We start from the raw sequence: 20641 nt of genomic DNA, 5'->3' as shown, positions 1-20641 counted from the left end.
GCGGTGGTTTACAAATGCAACATTCTGTCTAAATGTAACTAATGTCTAAATGTTGTTTTGCTGCAACAGTAGCTAGAAGGGAGAAAAGTAGCTCTGTGAAGAAAGCGATCAGGCACCAAGGAAGAAAGCCAACAGGAGATCCTTTCCTTTACCTGAAAGAAATCTCCACTTTAACCACTTGCTAAAACGGGCATGCACATACATGCACATATTTATATACATGTATCTATTTATATGACCTCGATAAACTGAAGGTAGTTGCTTCTTTAAAATATCCAATCAGCATTGAAGAATATATGGAAGTAATACAATATGAACTAGTACATACATGACTCTTCTACTTACCAATCTAGCCATATGCATTGTTTCAAACCACCACCTACCTGTGGGCGATTATTTTCTGTGTTGTATCATAGCTTATTTTGCAATCTTAAATGATGATAAATGAATTTTAATAAATAATTTTATAAAGCATTTGATAACCTTTAGTCCCCCCCCCAACTCTAAAATTCTGACAAACTAAGTGTAACTTTATATTGGGGAGAGAGATGATGATAGGTAGGTAAAAAGATAGTAATAGAGAGATGAGAGAGAGAATATGATAGTAAGAAAGAAAGGAGGTGGATCTTATCAAATAATGAAAACTTTTTATTTTGGTTAATATAGCAACACTAGGACCCTATGTGGAAGAAATTCCTAGTTATCCACTTCACTTTGAATAGCTTGAAATTAAAGCGTTCAATGAACCACCAACCCACAGTAACGCGTTAGTTCATGAGCAATCATTTCTATCATTCATTTCTTCACACTTTCTCCAAAGAGTCTTCTTCTCCTGTAACTTGCAAGCCAAATTGCTCAGTACATTCTTTGCGGCTTTATTGCCTTTCTTAGTCAGTCTGAAATCAGGGTAAGCTTGAAGAATTTTCCAGTGAAGCTGCTGGTTTTCAGTCTTGTAAAATCTAATCATATTTTATTTTATTTTACAGCTGTTGCTAAGAAACTTTATCAGAATGAAGCGCTGTGTCATGGTGCTCATAAACGCTGCCTACTACGTTAATAGTTGCTTTGATTGGGATTCCCCCCCAAGGAGCCTCGCTGCTTTTGTGGTATGATCATACTGTATTATTACATTGTTATGCATTAAATTCAGTAATCACAGCGGCATGTTTCTGTGGCTACAGTAACAGTTATGTTGATGTGGCCATTTTAAAACTCCTATTTTAAGACTTGACTGGACAGATTTGCCGTGGGCAGGAACCTGATGGATTATACATGGTCTGAGTCCAAGAATACATTGCTCCCTCCTCAGATTTCCGGAATGCAAGACATCTCAGCCAATATATAATTTGTCCTTTGTGGCAGTTAAAAAGTAAAAATTTTACATGTTGTATAATTCCACATCCTGATGATAGGAAAGTCCAGAAAAGTTCTTAGTGTAAAAATAATAATAATAATCTTGACCAACTCAATTTGATTTTATTCTCTTCTGTAAAGTTTTTCAAGTGATAAAAACCATTGCCAGTAAGATCTTGGTTCGCTAGTACTTTAATCTGTGAGTCCAAGGGAAACACAAATGACCTATAGAACAGACATTTTGTGATTTCTGAGATTTCCAGGGGTCTTTTTAAGGCACAAATGAGGATTTGATAGGGTCAAATCGCCCTCTGACAAAGCTCATCTTGTAGCCTTTTACTTCAGTTATTTAAAAACTGCTGATGAGACCAATTGCAAAGTGAGAAAATCCAAAAGAACACTTCTGTCTGCGCTGTAGCTGGGAGTTTCTGCTCCTGCGTTAGTTTTGCTTAGTCGCGATTTCAGCCTGAAGTGGAACCCTTCTTTTGAACTCCTTTATTTTATTTTGTGTTTCTTAGAATATGAGTACCTTATGCTTCCTTGGAGTTGCCAGTTTAGCAGAATATGACTACATTGTGAGGGTTTACAAGAACAGCCTTAATTAGAGTAACAAATCAACATTTCAATGTTACCATTCAAATGAGCGCAGGCACATCTGTTTAGCACTTGGAGCTCTGTCCTCCTCTCAGCCCGTGTATAGGACTTTCATTAATGCCTGAGCACATGGAACAAAGAGCGGGGATGTCCCTTTGTGCCGTAAGTTACCAGAAAGTTAGTCGGCCCGCTTCCCATAGACAAGTTGCTGTCTCTTTAGAGAAAGTGATTGTCATCATCATTACATTTTAGAAAGGAAAATCTGCCCCTCTTTGCGGCTCGTTCACATAGCAATTATATGTTGGTACAGTTAAGCAAACTTTATCTTGATTTTTCCTTATCACAGGGGTACTTTGACTTTAATGAGGAAAACAATGATATGGAGTTTCTATGTACCTTTATTTTAAGCTACGGCATCGAGGTTTCAAGAAGGCTTGAGCCAGAGGCCGTTTTCTGCACATCCTACTTAACAGGCTATGTTGCTGTCTTCGTTCACACTGCAAAGTCAGTCCCAACCCCGACCCCTTGTTTTGACATTTGGAAAAGGGGACATATATGTAATTACATGATTTCTTCAGGCACTTGTTAGCATGGTGATACGTTGTGCAAGTCTTCCGAAGCTTTCCTTCTGACTTCTGGAGACCACACGTGTGAAATAGATTCAAGATGGCAGCCTTTTGCAGTTTCCTTCTGATCCTAAAGTGGGGGAAATTGTGCACTGGAGTTCCTACAAACATGGGCATGTGTACATATGACCGAGTCTTTTATGATGAGAGTCAAAATTCAAAAGGGAAGAAATATGATGGTATCTCTTTTAGCAGGTGATCAGTTTCTAACCAATTCTGTCCTCTGAAATGTAAGCTGAATGCTAGAAACTTGCCGGTGGGGGAGAGGGGGGAGGAGAAGACGTAAAACAAGGATAGGAAGAAGGATTGGTGGCCCTGTGCTAAAAATCACTCACTCACTGCTTCTGAGTTGATTCTGATTCATAGCAACCCTATAGGACAGGATAGAACCGCCCCTGTAGGTTTCCAAGATTGGAACTCTTTATGAGAGAGGAGCCTTGTAAAACATTTAGGACACAATTACTATATGGGAAGAGTCCTGGTGACATACCGTTTGGTTACATGTTGGACTGCAAACTGCCAGGTCAGACGTTCAAACCTACGCCATCAGATGAAAGGAAACAGATGAAGCTTTCTGCTCCCTCCAACATGTGCAGCCAGGGAACCCTCAGTGAGCATTCTACCTTAGACTATACCATGCCACTCCCTAGCACTGGGCTATAGGCCAGGCAACTATCAGATGCTTTTCATGAATCAATACATTAAATATTCCCAACAACTCTCTGAGAAAATAATATAATTTTCCCCTCATCAAGAGGAAGAAACTGTGACCCAGGAAAGTTAAAGACTATCCGTGAGGTCATCAGGGGGCTGTGCTTTGCCTGCTGACAGAGCTCTAACAGGGGCAGGCTACCATGGGCTACTCCATCATTTTGCAGATATTAAACGGTATATTTATAAACAAAATGTTTCCAAGATCTCCTTGCCTAAGCAGAGCATTTTAGGCCAGTTTAGTGAAAAGAACTGCTTTCCATTTGGAGAAGAGTACGAGCAGCACCCTATTGTTACAAACATATTGTTCCCATCATTCCCTGTTGGTGGATCCTGGGTCTATTATTATAATATTGGTTCCACTTGGCCCATTTTTCTATAAATGCAGCTGCTTCGTGGAACACATGCCTTTGTACTGCTATTTGGCGTGCTTGGTTTTAGGCCCAGCACAGTAACTTTGTAATTTTGTACATGTGTCTTCTTTTTCCTTTGCGATTTTAATTTTACTTACTTATTTTACTGTCCCCCCAAAATGTTGAATAATAAAAGCAACATGGGGAAAGTAATATATTTCTATTCCAATGTCAGATAAAGTGGTGAGCCCAAGCCATGAAGGGGTAATGCACCTCAGCCTCTGGGCTGTGGGGAAGATTCAAAGCTGGCAGACAGTATTTGAGGTTGAAATCCATCAGGAAGGTGAGAGAGAAAATATAGGGAAACACGTTTCAGGTTTTTGTGTGCTACGAATTAGGTTTTTAAAGTTTACGATGAATGTTGTATGCCAAAGAGCATACACGGACACGTGTGGTATAGAAGGAAGGACTCGTCTTTGGAATCATCTATTGTGGACACGGAAGTGTCTCATAAATTGGGCCTGATTTTCATCATGCTCTTGACCAGACATTTGTGTTCTTGTGGATGTCAGTGGGTGCAACACGGAATTTAAAAAAAAGAGTGCACATTCTCTCTCTCTTTCCAGCAGTGTCATTTCTCACTGTAATGAGCACAGAAATAATTGGACAACTGAGCTATCAGTAAAAGGACACACTTCAGTGTGTGTCAAAGAAATATTTTACGGGACAAACTTTAATCTTTAAATGTGATTGTAGATAATTTGTGGTACCATCTGTCCATTTGGAATTGTTTTAGCCTTTTCCGTCGCTATACACTGAGTGGCACTGTGTTTAACATTAACATTTGATATTTTACACATTTAATTTCTGTTCTGCTGTATGGTCCTTGGGGAATAGAACGCTAGTGCTACATGAGAGAGACAAAGTATTGATCAGTTAACATTTCAGCTACATTTATGTATGTCGCAAAATTAATGAAAATGCCAGGCAAAAATGTCAGAGTGCACAAAAAGGTAGAATTTAAATTTGGTAGTTTAATGAAAAGTTTAAGATGTGCATTATCAGAAATGTCCTCCTGCCTTTAAAGTACAATTCCTAACAGAATAACTAAAGTGAGACACATATTTTACTTAGAGGAGCAATGAACATGAATTATGAAGGGACATCAACTCTTCAGACTACCTTGTGTTCCAAACGGCATGTCTGAACGCTGAACTGTCCTTCGTGAAATGCACTCGCTTCTGCTAAGACCGGGAGGACCACCGGCTTCTCCCGTCTCTCCTGGCCAGACTCCAAAGCAGGTTTCTCCCTGAGATTCTCTGCCGGGATTCTCCGTGGGGTCCATGTGTCCCTTTTGTGTCCACACCAAGCATTCCCCTACAGCAATTCAACAAGGCCACCCTGATTCATTACTCGCTCCTTTCTGGCTTCTTTTCAAATGCCTAGTTCTCCTTTGCTTCCAAAGCATTTGTGCTCCACCTTCATTCATTCCCCATGTTAGCAAAAGGTCACACTCTGGACAGCGGCGACTTTCAGAAAAGCTGGGCCATTATGCACGACAAGAGGAAAAGCAGAAATGATGCATGCAGAAAATGACTGGAGGCAGCTTTGTGTAGCCAAAGTATAAAAAAATAAATAAATCTATCAATGCCGAAATGTAGGAAACAGGAAAAGGGGGAACAGGAATTGCAAGGACGATAGGAATAGGAACACGACACAGCCGTCTGAAGGCACTCGGCTCGTAAGGAGACCTCACGGAGCCCTTCCTGTGTGGAAGCCCGCTGCCCCTAACAAGTGACAGGTGTGTTCCCAAAAGTTAGGGCGAACAGCAAGGACAGTTTAAGGGGCCTTCGTGATGAGGGGCCGGAAGGGTGTATGATTCAAGAAGAATTAGAAATGTGAGCATAAAGGCATCATTTGCATTTCACGTTTCAGCTTTCTTAATATTGAGCAATGTAAAATAATTGTGCTCGATATAGTGAAGGCCGGTTGCAATTTTAAACAGAAATTTCTATCTATCTTGAAAATGTAATAGACAAATACCAGGAATAGCACGAAAGCAAAAATATGCTTCAAGTCTATAGCAAGTTGCAAATGATGTTTATAGAAAGCTTTGTTGTTTTTTTGTTGTTGCTGCTACAATTGTCTTTCGGTGCCAGCAAAAAAATAAAAAATAAATTTGCGTCCATTTTTGTTACTTGCTTTTCAATAGACAAACAAAAGAAACTTTAAAAATCAAACAAACATGTACTAAACCAAAATGACCTGCTACGGATGGTCCTAGTCGTATGCTTTTTATTTTCCCTAAAATTTATACAAATCCAAGCCCTTTTCCCCATCTTTCCCTTAGGAGTCCCTCTGGGATCAACATTAGGTTTATTAAACAGTATTTTCGATTTATTTTATATAAAATGTAAATATATATTTCATATTTCTGATTGAAATCTGGAAAAAGAGTAGTCTGTATAGGATTTCATTCATTTAGAAAATTGTATCCCTCCAAACTTGTCTAAAAATTCTTATAAAGTCAAGAATATTAGCACTTAAAATATTCTAGTGGTCAACTTTACATACAGACAGTAAGTGCACATAGATTATATTCTCAGTTCATTTGGACATGCCACCATATCAAACCGATACTCAAATACTTATTTTTTTTCCCTCCAGTTAAATATGACTTCCTAAGGGAAAACATTTGGAATTTTTAAAAAAATCAAAGTTCTTCCTTCTAGGACTCTGTCTTTAACTGAGTTTTCTAGAGACTCAAAACCAAAACAGTTTATTTTTGTCTGAGGAAACATTAAAAAAAAGATTGTCGATAAATTACATTGAAACATAATGGAAAATTTCCCAACTTTTGGAAGTCCTTCAGTACTGGAAGAAAAGGGCTCTTGAAGTTGTAAAGATTAGAAGTTCTGAATTCATGGGTCAAGTGTAGCCACAGGGCTGCTGAACCCAAGATTGGCAGGTCAAATGCCAGAGCGCTGGCTGTGGAAGCAAATGAATCCAAAGTAGGCATGTAAAATGACAGGCTGCTGACTCGTAGACAATAAAATATAATGAATCCCAGGATCAGCAGACAATATGGTAGGTTACTGACTGAAGTCACAGAACTAAGGGTCAGATGATTCATCAGATGAAGAATCTAGATCTAGCAAAAATCAAAGGAGCTTCGTCAGAAAGTTAATATGTTCTTGGAAGCAGGCCACATATTTAGAAACTCCCTTTTCCATTGATTGGCTAGACTTAGCAGATTTCATCATGGAGTTGATTATCTTATATTAGATCCTATCATGGAGATAACTACATCATAAGTAGAAAATCAATGAGAATGATATCCCAGCCAATTAACACACAACCTTAACCATCATAGAATTCATAACATCATTGAAGACATTGGCAGGAGAAAAAAAGTTCTAAGAATTGAGAGAATACCAACTGAGATGTTTTTTAAAAGTTGGGAGTGTTCACTTACCTATGCCAAGAAATTTATGTTATTATTGAGTGAAAGTGTCCAGAGAAAATTGGTTTTATCTTCACCAATCATGCACATTTGATTTCCTGATATTAATTACAATTCCAACGAAGCAACAATACTTTTCCAACTTCCTTCTTTTGTTCACTCTTTCCATTCAAGTTTCTTTTCTCGCCATTTCTGTCTTCCGAGTTTTATCTCTGCGCAAAATGCTACCCTTTCAACCTGTGTGGTTAATGGATCTCCGCAGTGCATCCCTCCTTGTTGCTATGTTACCATAGAGGCCCATCTCTTGTTTGACTGAAAGCAGAGCCAGGAAGGTGAGTTCAGTGCCAGCCCTAAAATGACCTGGGGCCAGTCTTCATCACACCAGTTAAGACTGGTCTTTTTATGATCTGGAATCTTGTTTTACATTTTTCCTCTCTCTTCATCCCAGGACCTCTATTTCAATCCTTTTCCCAGTAGTCAGCAGTGGTAGGTCGATACCATCTCGTTCTTCTGGTCTCAGGTTTGTGGGGGCAGAGATTCCTCTGGTATGGTACTCCAGTGAACGAATCCTTGCCACGCATCTCTGACGTTCTTCCCTCTTCTTTGCTCTAGCTGAGCAGAGACCCATTGCTGCACCTCAGGTGACTGCTCAAGAGCTTTTAAGACCCCAAACTGAGCTATGAACCAAAGCGACTTGCAAAGCATTGTCTTTGTGTACCAGGCCGGCTCATTCCCTCCGGTGTTGGCTTGTGGCTAAACGTTTACATACCTTTTCTCTCTGTTCTATAAACATGGATATACTTATAGAAAATACAAATGTTTTTAGAAATGCCTTTGGCCAAACATGTACATGGGCAGGAGCATAGCATCCTTTGCTTACTCATTCTGTTCATCTTGCCTGTTGACTGTGTATTCACGTAGAAATCAATGTTTGTGGTTACAGACAGGCCAGGATTGCTTGTGTGCATGCCTTTGTTACCTGGAAGGCTTGTGCATCTCGGTGTCCTTTTATTTTCTTCAGTAGTGCCACACTAACACCTCCTGTGCAGTCTCTCCCTTCACCAAAATTAATGCAGGCCTGTCATCTACTTAGGGAATTTTCCTTCCTTCTCCTTTCCTCCCTGGTAGCTGTCTACATGTTTCTCTATGTGTAAACCTTTTCCTGACTTTTCATAATTGCAGACTCCTACGTTTATCCTTCTGTGATCGACTTCTTTCACTCAACATTATATCCTCCAGGTCTACCCAGGTTCTGAGGTGTTTCACAGATTCTTCAGAAGGTTTTCCTATTGGATCGGATTCCATTGCACTTTGGGTACCCTAGTTTGTTGATCCATTCATCCATTGGAAGAGATCCATGTTGGTGCCCAAAGGAGATCCAACAAAATGTGGAAATCAATAAACGATATCATGAATATCACAAGTAAACTTTTGCTGATGGCAAAACAGCTGGTCCTAAAACAGTTACAGCACTAGGAAACTGCCATAAATCTAAGTTGGATTCAGAAGAGAACAGGGAACAAGGGATATTATTTTTAAAATCATTTTATTGGAGGCTCATACAACTCTTATCACAATCCATACATACATCCATTGTGTCAAGCACCTTTGTACATTTGTTGCCATCATCATTCTCAAAACATTTGCTTTCTACTTGATCCCTTGGTATCAGCTCCTCATTTTTCCCCTCCCTCCATGCTCCCCCCTAAGGGATATTATTATTAATGTATATGGAATTTAGCTGACAGCAAAGAATAGGTTCTGAAACCAGAAAAAGGTTTACCTGTGTGTAAGGATAACAAATTATGGATAACACTGGAAAGAATGAAAATTACAGCAATGTAATTGTGCTCATGCAGAGCCTGTACATACACCAAGAGGTGGGTGTTAGAACAGAACAAAGGAATGCCATGGGGCCTAAAATCAGGAAGGTGTCTGTTAGGGTTGTAGCATACTTACTTCATCGGTATGCTAAGCACATCGTCTGAAAAGCTGGACTTGAGGAAGACCTCGGCATCCTGTTTGAGGGAACACTCCTTAACGATCTGCGGTGTGCAGATGACACAACCTTACTGGCTGGCATCAAAGGGGACTTTCATGCACATACGTCCATCACTGAAGACCACAACCTTCAACATAAAGAAAACAATCATTCTCACAACGGAACCAGTATGTAACATCACGGTAAACAAGAGATAATATGGAAGTTGTCAAGGATTTCATTTGACTTGGATTCATAATCAATACCCATGGACGCTACAGTCAGGAAATCAAGTAGCGTATTACACTGGGAAAATCGGTTGCAAAAGATCTCTTTAAAGTGTTCCGTAGCAAAGATATCCTTCTGAGGACTAAGGTGTTTTAAATCACCTCATGTGAAAGCTGGAAAATGAATAAAGGAGGCCAATGGAAAATTGATGCATTTGAATGGCATTAGATAAAAATATTACATATTCCCTGGATTGTTGAAAGAATGGATAAATTTCTGTACTCGAAGGTGAGCAGGCAGACTGTTCCATACATAGAAGCAAAGATGTAGGTAAAGCTTCGTCTACCATGCTGTGGATTTGTAACCAGGAGGAATCAGTCTCCAGTGATAGCATGAGGCTCAGAAAATAGATCAGCAGAAAAGAGGAAAACCCTCAACAAGATGGATTGACCCCATTGCTGCAGCAGGGGCTCAGACCCCGAAATGACTGTGAGCACAGTGCTTCCTTGTGTGCCACACAGAGACACTGCACGTGGAACCAGTCTGACCGCATGCAACAGCAACAACAAAGGGGGGTGGAAGGTTTGTCACACATGGGCCTGTGAAAAAAATCAAATCGGCTTTTCTTAACTGATGCCTTTCACAAAGACTTGTATAAAAAGTCTTAGAGTAGCAGAAAAGTCTCACAAAGATTACAGTTGAGAAGTGAATTCGGTTTTACGACAGATCCCTACTGATTAAAATTAATCCTGAATCTTAGAAAATGTGGCAGACTGTATATTCGCAAAAGAAGAACATTTGATGGCGTTCATCTTTCTCAAAGTATGGTGCTGTCAGTAGTTCAGTCGGTGGTGGTGGTGAGGGCCGTGAAGTCAGTCCCAAGTGATCGAGACCACAGGTCCCAGAGTGGAATTGCTCCAGAGGGTTTTCTTGATCATCCTCATTATAGAAGCAGGTCACCAGGTCTTTTCCCGTGGAACCTCTGTGCAGGTTTGAACTACTAACCTTTGGGTTAGCAGCCAAACCTTTACCCAGTATACCGCACCACCACCACCACCCCCCCCCCGACACCTTATTTCTATGTAGGTCCTTTTAAATACAGTCATTTCCACTTTGTATCAGTTATGTAACTGGAATATAAAAAGTAGAGCACTTTCTCCAATCCACACTTCTGAAAACAAACTCAAACTCACTGCCATAAAGTCAATTCCAACTCATGGCGACCCTGCAAGATAGGCTATCCCTGTGGGTTTCTGAGACCGCAGCTGTTTGCTGGAGTGGAAACCCTCATCTTACTCCCACGGTACAGCTGGTGGTTTTGAACTGCTGGCCGTGAGGTTAGCAGCCCAACACATCCCTAACAGTGCCGCCAGATCTCTGTAGCACTTAGTGCTTGTTACACAGGGACCATTACCTTTGTGTTTACTTTAATAGCTGTCATTAGCAAGTGCGTCTTTTGTTCTTTGGAAGGGAGATAATAATAATTTTTTTAAAACCCACAGAACTTACTATTCTCTAAATAGTTTATTTCTGCTAAATTCTATTTTATATTATTACAAAATTAAACTTCTATAGTATTTCACACACAGGTTGTTTCCTATCATCTCTTTTGTTCCTCCTTTGTCATCCAAAATCAGAACGTAGGATGATGTAATATGGACAAATTTTCCTCAATGAGCAATTAACCAAAAAAACAAACTCATGCCATTGAATTGATTCTGACTCACAGTAACCCTAGAAGACAGTGCAGAACTGCCTCTGTGGGTTTCAGAAGCTACAACTGTTTACTGGGAGCAGAAAGCCACTACTTTCTCCCACAGAGCTTCTGGTGGCTTTGAACTGCTGACCTTGGGGTTAGCAGCCCAATACATACCCACTAAGCCACCAGGGTTCTTGTTGGTTACTAAGGAAGATAAAACGATAGAGCTCTTTCTAACATGTAGTGCTGTTGATGGTGGTTTGGCACTATGCTGCAATAATGCAACACCCTCCAGTATGACCAGCATTTCTACGATGCCGTGTGACATCAAAGAATTAGCGTTCCTGTGAGCCCTAATGTGTGCAATGAACATTGAGGTGGGAGAGGTCTCCATCTGCTTTCTTGGTTCACCTCAAATGTTTCCAACATATTCCTAAAAAAATTAGTTACATGTTTCAGATTTTACAATAGTGCTAGCTAGATGTGCTAGTTGGACCTGTGTCAACTTGGCTGGGCCCGGGTCCTCAACAGTTTGACGATAAGGCCTCTCATAAGGTGCAGGGCGCAGCCTTTGACATGTCCTTCAGGCCACGGTTTATTTCTATATAGAGATGTTACGGTCTTGTGGTTACAAGTCGGGCTGCAATCCGTAAGGTCAGTCCTTCAAAACAACCAGCCATTCCATAGGAGAAAGATGAGGCTTTCTACTCCCGTAACAATTACAGCCTCCGAGGCTCACAGGAACATCGCTACCCTGCCCTCCAGGGTCTCCATGAGTCAGCATGGACTCGATGCCAGTGGGTGCAGTGTTTGTCGTGGAGAATCGGTGCTCTAGCTTCTCCTCCCTGAGAGTCTGCAGGTGGCTTCCCGAGTCTTGGGCTGGGAGTCACCATCTGGTGGCTGGCTCCAGAAGCTGTGGCAGCCTGGCATGGTTCTGCCTTGGAGCTACTCAAGCCTCGTCTCAACCTGCCTGCAGTCCTTCCCTCTCCTGCTTCATTTTCTTGGTTTTCTGCTTGGCAACTGAGTGGGCAAGTCTCTCCAGCCAGCATCTGACCCACAGATGGGAGCTGAACTGGGGCTGTGTGGGCTGCTTTCTTGATATATCTTGTGTTCCTGAAATTAAGTTCCCGTTTATATGGATGCGTGTCCTGATTTTGTTTCTCTAGAGGACCCAGCCTGACACACTCACTGCCATCAAAGCTGATGCCGACTCACAGCGACCCCGTAGGACAGGATGGCAATGCCCTGTGAGTCTCCGAGACTGTAACTCTTTACAGGAGTAGAAGGGTCCGTCTTTCTCCCATGCATCACACACTAGGATAAAAACATAAAATAATGAACATAATGAAATAAAAACCATCTCATCGTCTGACCCTGGTTCCTAAATGAATGGCTCTGCTCTCTGAAGGATTTTCTTCCTTCCAACTTCAACTTCCATTGTGGGACACTCCTCCTGAGCAAAACGACGAGCCAGATTCCATTGTACGGTGTTCTTACATGAAATGTCTTTAAAAAGGAAGATTAAATGAATGAGATAATTATATAAATTTTATTTGGTAAAGAGTCATAAATTATGAGATGTAAATTGCAGGAGGAATGTGGTCATTGATGCACCTTGGTCATGTACTCCTCCTTTAATGCCTCTGGGTATCAGATGAACATTAAGAAGCAGGGACAGAGTGCTTTCTGCTGTTCCATGCTTCCATTTTTCTCTATTATGAAGACACACCTTGGAAGGAAGCCCACATTCTTTTCCCAGGCTAGATGCTAGCCTGCAACACCAGAAAGGAAGGCGCTCCTGCTTTGCTGTGCCCTTCTCTTCTCATCAGTGTCCCCACCAGCACACTGGGTCCCAAGTGGCGTTAGCAGTGCTTTCCCACAGGGGAGTGCGGGAGCTGGGACTCTGGGGTGCATCTGCTGCTTTGAGCGGATGCCAGAGGCCCAGCCCTCAGAGAGAGGTCACACCCGAGGTCAGTCACAGTGTGCAAATGAAAAGTGCCCGTTTCTGGTGTGCACACCAAGCATCAGCACCTGCCTCAAAAGCAAAGCAGGAAAACCGAGAAGCTGCGAAGCGAGGAGCACTAGACGTCAGATGAAAGCAGACGCACATATTTATAGTAAAATAGACGACTTGACGGAGGGAAAACTATTTTAGAGACAAAATGTGGCTTTTATTTGATCTTATGTCCGACTTTTTCACACAGGAAACACCTAAGGAGAAGATTTTAATTTATTGAGATAAATTAAATATTAAAGAAGAAGCTTTTATCAGAGTGCTAAGCTTTAGAGGCAGAAATAATTTCCATGTCTACATGTTTTTCTCTGTTTTCACTCTTCACCTAAGGTCGGATTTTCCCTCCTTTTTGACCCTGTTGATAATGTGTGCCCTAAAGGAGGTGGAACGTAAGTCTAAGCAGACACCTTGGTGCTCTCCGGGGTGAAGTCTAGTTTGGAGTTTCTGTAGTTTTCATTGATCATCTGACTGGAGGAAGAAAGTGTGTGGCCTCTAAGTTGCACAGTGGGTTAAGCATTCGGCTGCGGCCCACAAGGTCAGCATTCAAAACCCATCAGGTACTCTGTAGGAGAAAGAAGGCTTTCTGTCCCCAGACACAGTTACCATCGTAGAAGCCCCGTGAAGTCATTATACTCTGCCCGGTAGGGTTGCCCTGTGGCAGTGGGGTGTTTTTGTTTTCTTTTTGTATACAAAATCCTGGGCTGCGCTGGAGTCGCATCACAAGAAAGATCGTGTATGGCTTTACCGAGATTAAAGAGCGTTGCCTGGTTCCCTTATGGAGACTCACAGAAGCGTTTTCGTCTCTGCACCAAGTCCAAGGGTTCGTTGTTGTGTTTCATAAATGGAACAGAGGGAAGAACATCCATCCTGCCCTAAGTAATAGCCTTTCTCCTTATGAGGGTTTGATCGGTTTAGTCTGTACATTGCACTGTTCGTGTCTCATAAATAATCTTAACATTCGAAAATGGATATCATGATGTCAGAGATATAAAAGCACACTTCATTGGCTTGATTACCCATTAGATCTTCATTGGAAGGGCAGGAAAAAAGAAGTTGTGGAATCAAAGAGCCTCTTAAACCAGTGAAGATGCTCCTTCTATTGCCTCTTCCTCCTGGCTAGTGACCCAGTTCAGCACATGACTCGATACTTTTACCATTGAGCTTATGAGCAAGAAGCAAAAGCGACCATGTTTCCTATGCCGTTGGTTGTTGCTATGTGCAGCTGAGGTGCCTCTGGGTCATAGCAGCCCTGCGTAGAGCAGCGTCTCATCCTGAGTCACCCTCGCAGTTGCTCCCGTGTCTCCCTGTCAACCTCAACCTCATGGAGCGTCTTCTCTGCTGACCCTCCATTTTACCAAGGGTCGTGGCCTCCTCCGGGGACAAAACTTGTGGGACAACGTCTCGCCATCATCGCTTCTGAGGGACCTTCTGACTACTTTTTTTCTAACTCAGACTTGTTCATTCTTCTCTCTGAGCCACAGATAATTAATTCGACAGCATTTTATAGGAGTTAGCATGCTAGATAATTCCAGCCAGCTGGACTTCAGGCAATGCTCAAATGTTTAAAACGAGAACACTTGACTTAATTTTTTTCATAACATGCTGGGAAATGAAATAATCTCTCTTGTAGTCGGTTAGGGAGCACTTTTTGATGGGGGGGGGGGAAGCAGGTCACCGTTTTCAAAGTAGCCAAATCATCACCCAAATACTGGTCTACCAGCTGCCATCAAGTATACTCCAATGCCTGCCACCCCGTGCTTGTCAGGATAGAGCGGCGCTTCCTTCACAGGCTCTCAGTGGCCGCCGTCATTTGAAGAAGGTCTTTACGGGTCTTTCCTCCCAGGCCCCTGTAGGGAAATTTCAACTGCTGACATTTGGGCCAGTAGTCACATGCTTAATGGCTTGTCTCCCCTGTTATTGTTGTTGTTGGGTGTCATCGAGTCCATTTCAATTCATCACAACCCGCTGTCCAACAACATTGCACACTGCCATGCCCTGCTCCAAATTCACAACTAGGCTTCTGCTTGAGCCCACTGAGGCAGGCACTTGGGAAAAAATCGAAATGGAAAAGCCATTTGAAACAATGAAAATGCTTGTTCTATTAGCATTTTGTAACAATCATTCCATCGTGACCAGCCTTCTTCTTTGTAGCTTGCCCTCGCTTTACCAAGCATGGGGTCCTTCTTCAGGGACACCTGTCTCCTGACAAAGTGTCCAAAGCACAGGAGATGAAGTCTCACCATTCTTACCTGTAAGGAGCACCCTGGCTGTGCTTCCCCAAGGGAGATCTGTTTGTTCTTTTGGAAGTCCACGGTACTGAGGGTTGTAAAAGAGGAGGTGCTATATTTTGAAGTGTTGTAAGTAAAATGAAGACCACTACCCGGGGAAAATTAATTAATTGACATAGAAATTCGGATCGTGGAGTGCCCTTTTCTAATGAGGCAGCAATAGTGAAAGACTAAGAAAATCACTGTGTATCTAGTTTTATATTTTAGAATAGTTTTACAGTTTATTTCTTCCACTGAAAGAACGTATAATGTATTTAGCCAATTAAATGGTATTTATAAGAGAGACCTTTAGCCTTTATCTGAAGTGTATATTTTAAATTCTTATGGTGTCACCTTCCTACTAAAATTTGATTTCAAAACTCTAAACAGCAGTATTACCCACTAAGCTAGTTAAGCATGGGCTTACGTGTGCTTACTTACTAATCTGTAATGAACAATTCACCACATGGTGAAACCCATGTGAAAGCGTTTGCAGTAGGTTAATAAACAAAGTGAGTCAGTGCATATCTTGCTTACTGGATAATCCAACACTGTCACGCAGGCATTGTTAAAAGTGAGGGGTTTCCTAATAGGCATCCAACCTGCAAACAAGAAGGAGGTCCTTTATTGTTAGTTGATGTTGTTGTTTAACTTGGAGCTCATGTTCCCCACAATGGCAATGTCATGGTTGGGTTCTCAAGATTCAAGGAACCCATCCCTCCCAACTCCACTTCCAGGACAAAGCACCACCCTAACAGCAAAGGCAACAGGCCCTCAAAGGTGGATATTTTACAGGTTTCTAAGTTCACGAGTGTGACCACTGAAAGGGCGCCTAGAGATCATTTTGCAGTAAAAGACATTGAGATGCTAACAGGGAAGGTGGCGTGCCAAGAAGAGACAGTCTTTCCACCTCTCTCCGCATTACGACTAGTAGATGCTCCAATCCAGCAACCCTGAGAACAGAAGACGGATGAGAGAGAGAGAGAGAGCACATGCCATAGCCACACGTTTCTACCTCAAACTGTCCATAATCAAGGGAAACTAGTTGCCTGGCAATGTCCTGGAGAATTCTGTGAAAATGAAATTGAATTCTTGATGCCTGGTATTTCCTGTTACAGAATGTGTTGATCTGGAATTGCTTACCCAATGTAGTAGTACATCATAGCTGCCTTTACTTCGTAGTGGTCTTGCAGTTTAAGTAATGAGTGTATCCCTAGTATTGACGGACTTTATTAGTTGTAGTCACACGAGATTATAGCACATCCCCAAATACTATGCGGGGATATTTGCATAGTAATAAAGAATAATTAGAGTTCATTCTGTGGTTAAATGAGGTACATTTTAAACAAGTAAAATAATGGTCACTTGAGCGCTAAGTAATATAAATGATTTTCTCCCCAAAGTAAACGTAGCTCCTTTAAGAATGTGTCCCAGGCTTTGAATATATATAAAACAGTTTAAATCACCTATATTGATCCATATTGATTTAATAGTAGCTCAGATGAACCTTCCCATGGCCTAACATTCCATTTGACTAAATAAATGCCAGGGTGTGTGTGTGTGTGTGTGTGTAGTATATGTGGTTTAGACTATTTAGGAAAATTGATTCTACTTTATTGTATTTCCCTCTTCCTAAATTTCCTTGAAAATTACATAGTTCTCAATTAGTCTGGAACAAAATTAATCATTATAATGGAAAACTATCCCTTTACAGAGTGATAGTACTGAGATAATAATAATTTGGGCACACTTGAGATATTATTAGAAATTGTAGCTGCTTCTTATTTCATCATATAGATGATGTGTGTCTGTTGTGTGTGTGTGTGTGTGTGTTTCAAACTTAGCGCACCAATTTATTGCTATTCGAGTCGCTGGAGTGAAGAAAGCGAAATTAAATCATCAGTGTAAAGTGCTTTGAAGTCCTGACGTAGCCAGGCCCGTGTCTAATTTAGTCTTGACTAAGGGGTGTGACGACCACAAAGCACGGTTTTGTCCCCGAGAGCCACCTAGTTTTTTCAAAATTTTGGCAGCATTGCATGATAATTTAAAATTATTATTTCAAAATTGTCTAAAGGAGACCCAAGAAAGGGAGGTAAATCCCCAGGGGAAAAAATACCCCCATCACCCCGTGTTGAGTGCAGGACCCCTGCCCCAAACATAGAGCCGAGATGAACACTCCCCGGCTTTGATTTCTAACTGACTAGCCTGTTTAACCTGCGTTTAAGGAACTAGGAAATAAAATAGATTGTAAACTGAAAAATGCCATTTGTCAGTATTTTTAATCCATTACTAGAACCAGTGTCAGGAAATAAATCCAGGCTGTTCTACTTGAGATGCATTTCGGTAGCCATTAACAGATCTTCCCCCGTTTTCATGCACACTCGATAAAGCTGTGTTGAATGACTGACTCAGATGACGTCCGCGCGCCGCATAACTTGAAGCTAAAGCTGTAATATTGTAACAGAAACCCCCAACAGTCGTATCAGATGGAGCTGAGAATAAACGTAGTATATCAGGCCCCATAAAAGGGTGAATGTGGGATACATTTCTGCCCTCCTCTATCTACTATGAGATTCATAGGTAAGATTCGTGCTCATTGTTCTCGTCATCTTAATGAGATCAGTGTGGGGCCGTTCCTCTCCTCTCCCTGTTGACTGTCAGCAATGGGCACTCCATTATTCCTCTTCCCTTTCACTCTGCTTTTAAGGGACTAGTTATATTTTCTTGGAAGGCCAGAAATGTTAAGTGGTTTTGGCAGGCAGTCCCAGAGCATCGCATGTAAAGGCTTGAGGACTCAAGGTGGAGGCCACAGCCTCGGTATCTCTTTCCCATGTGCACTCTTCTCCCTGTGTTTCAGAGCTTTTGTCATCGGTGGTATTTCCCAGGAGTCTTCCTTGGAAAAGAGGAAAAGATCATTTCTCCACATGGAAGAAAATCATGTATCTGAGCATTACCTCTAATTGCGATCCTCTTCTCTCTGGGCCTATTGCCTTAATTAATTTTGCACACGGCCCTCCTAAAGCCGGTCTGAATGTGTCCGGGATGGTTCAGGTGTCCAAGGCAAAGAAGTAGAAGAGGTAAAATGGGAAGAGGACCAACTTCTACTGCACTCTCTCGATCTGTCAGGGCACAGCCATTGCTTACCACTGAAGTTGCTAGGTGATAGAGGTATCCATTACAAGAGTAATAAATTCCCTTTATAATTAATTCTTAAGGACAGCACCACAGCAAATTATGGAAATGTTATTTACGTATCTACTGGTTACTGACTTACATTGTGGCCACATTGTTTCTGGTACTTTTTTCCTTTCGAGAAACCTAGGTGTTTAAGGAATCCCTTTAACATGATTGAAGAATTTTAAAGTAGGCATTTTTAATATTTGCTGCCCTCTTAATTATTACTTGTTTAATGTAGCACTGTTAGCACAGGGATTATGAGTTAATAAAAATGTCACAGTGTTAGTGTATAAAACACTATATAATTTTCCCCAGGTAATGATGAGCTTCATACGATGATATTAACAATACTCTTAGTATGTAGTTCCTAAATGCATTTGATTTTCATCTTCTGAAAGGAAATTGTATACAGAAATTTAGCCGTGTAGGAATTCGGGATGTAAACTAGTTTATACATCCTTCCTAGGTTCCTGGATTTTTTTTCCTTCAAGTGGTTTCTATTATACTGCTATGCAAAATTCTATTCTCTTTTAAAATTAGTCTGAAAGTTTTGAAAAGCTTAATGTTCACTAGAGCAGCCTTACTTGACTTTATAAGGAGATCTTCTTTTTCTCATCGTGGTGTTCGTTGTTACAGTTGAAAAATAAAATTAATAAGCTATTAGGTCATTATTATGTAATGGTTTTGTTCACAGAGATAAATGGGCTTCTTTTCCCCTCTTGCTTTTGAAACAATGTCTCTCTGGCTTTGTTCTGTGGCTGCAGCAGGCTGTTAGTATGTATCTTTATACCATCAGAATGAATGAGATATATCTGTATAAATTATTGATTCACTTGAGCCTACCTCGGTAATTCAGAGCTGAAAACCCTGGCAGCTTATCTAACAGAATGGTAAAACTAGCAGACTGAAGTTACCTACCACAGCAGCAATTGCCTGTTGGGGGTCAAATGCCCTTTTACCTTTCTACCTGAACACCTGCAAATTGAGCTGTATCCCATTCAGAATTTTAAGAACAGATCCATTGTCACAGGAAGTCGAGTTTGTTTCTTGGAGTAAATTATGCCGGTTCTGGTTCTGAATGAGAGACAAGGCTTTTATTACTCAAGGGATATTAGGACTGACTGCTTTTTTGAGAAAACAAATTTGCTGTAACTTTATCTGTAATTTAGTCCTGAATGGGTGCAAATAGACTGCACATTGTGTGGAGCAGAAAGAAGAAAATAGGGGTTTGTTCGGGCTGTACAAGGGCTATGTAACCATTATATTTCCGAGGGAAGTCTTATCGGAGTTGCGGGTTATAAAGGGGAATATTTTGGTTACTGCCTTACCATCAAACACCTGTTCTGAAGCTTAGTTTAGAATGACATGGGAGCAGAGGGATGATTTTCCCCCCGTTGGCCCACAGTCGTGGATGATGAAATGCACAACTGTGAAAAGTTGCTATCCAGAGAGACTGTCTTGATATCATGCCTGGTCTCCTCCAGACACCTTGGAAATGCTGACGATTGCCCACATACATGAAATGCTGAGCTCTCCTCTCTTGTTGGAGTGTTTCCATTTGTTTTGCTTTTACAAGGACCTTAGAGTCCAAGCTTTGTGTGCCTCCCCCAATTAAAAATAAATAAATCCTATGCCATATTATTCTTCTGAGAGTCTGCTTTAATCTTGGCCACAGCTGAGCAAGGGGGACATTATGGGTAAGGAATGAGGTAAAGCGTGCTTCAGCTGATGCAGCTCCAGGTCACACAGAGTGGGGACTAATGGATTATATAGTAGTTGGAGAAATGCACCTGTCAAGTTGGTCACCCACTCCTGAGTCAGCAATCTCTGGAGTTGTCATAGAAACACTCATTTTTACAGTGGTGTATTTGATCACTGACATGGGCCCAAACTAGGTGATCAAACATCTTAGCCATATGCTTGTTCTGAGCTCCACCCTAGGCAATTAGCACATTTTCTATTAAAAATGTGGTTTTAATAGGTCTTCATTAGCCAGCAGTTGCCATAATTGACTAGGTAATCAATTATGTCCATCCCCCAACCTCATTTGCACTTCTTCTTAGAGCCCACTAGGAATAAACCCAAGAGCATCCATGAGCCCCACCTCACGCAACATTCATGATCTCAGCGTCAGCCAAACTGCTGGAGGTTGACAGAGAGTCTAAGGTTTATTTT

The 20641-nt window shown here is 41.4% G+C and overlaps 1 protein-coding gene across 4 annotated transcripts in view; it reads left to right on the top strand.

The window, feature by feature from the left end:
* The window catches only part of MCTP1 (multiple C2 and transmembrane domain containing 1), a 669880-nt gene that overhangs the window by 474910 nt on the left and 174329 nt on the right, over positions 1-20641 (top strand). For all 4 annotated transcript variants that reach the window (XM_075543074.1, XM_075543073.1, XM_075543072.1 and 1 more), the window contains one exon: positions 987-1106. In XM_075543074.1, the coding sequence (XP_075399189.1) occupies positions 987-1106 (120 nt within the window). The remainder of the gene's footprint in view (positions 1-986; positions 1107-20641) is intronic.

Source organism: Tenrec ecaudatus, chromosome 2, assembly GCF_050624435.1.
Source record: "Tenrec ecaudatus isolate mTenEca1 chromosome 2, mTenEca1.hap1, whole genome shotgun sequence".
Lineage (NCBI taxonomy): Eukaryota > Metazoa > Chordata > Mammalia > Afrosoricida > Tenrecidae > Tenrec > Tenrec ecaudatus.
This window is presented reverse-complemented; position numbering and strand designations above follow the sequence as displayed.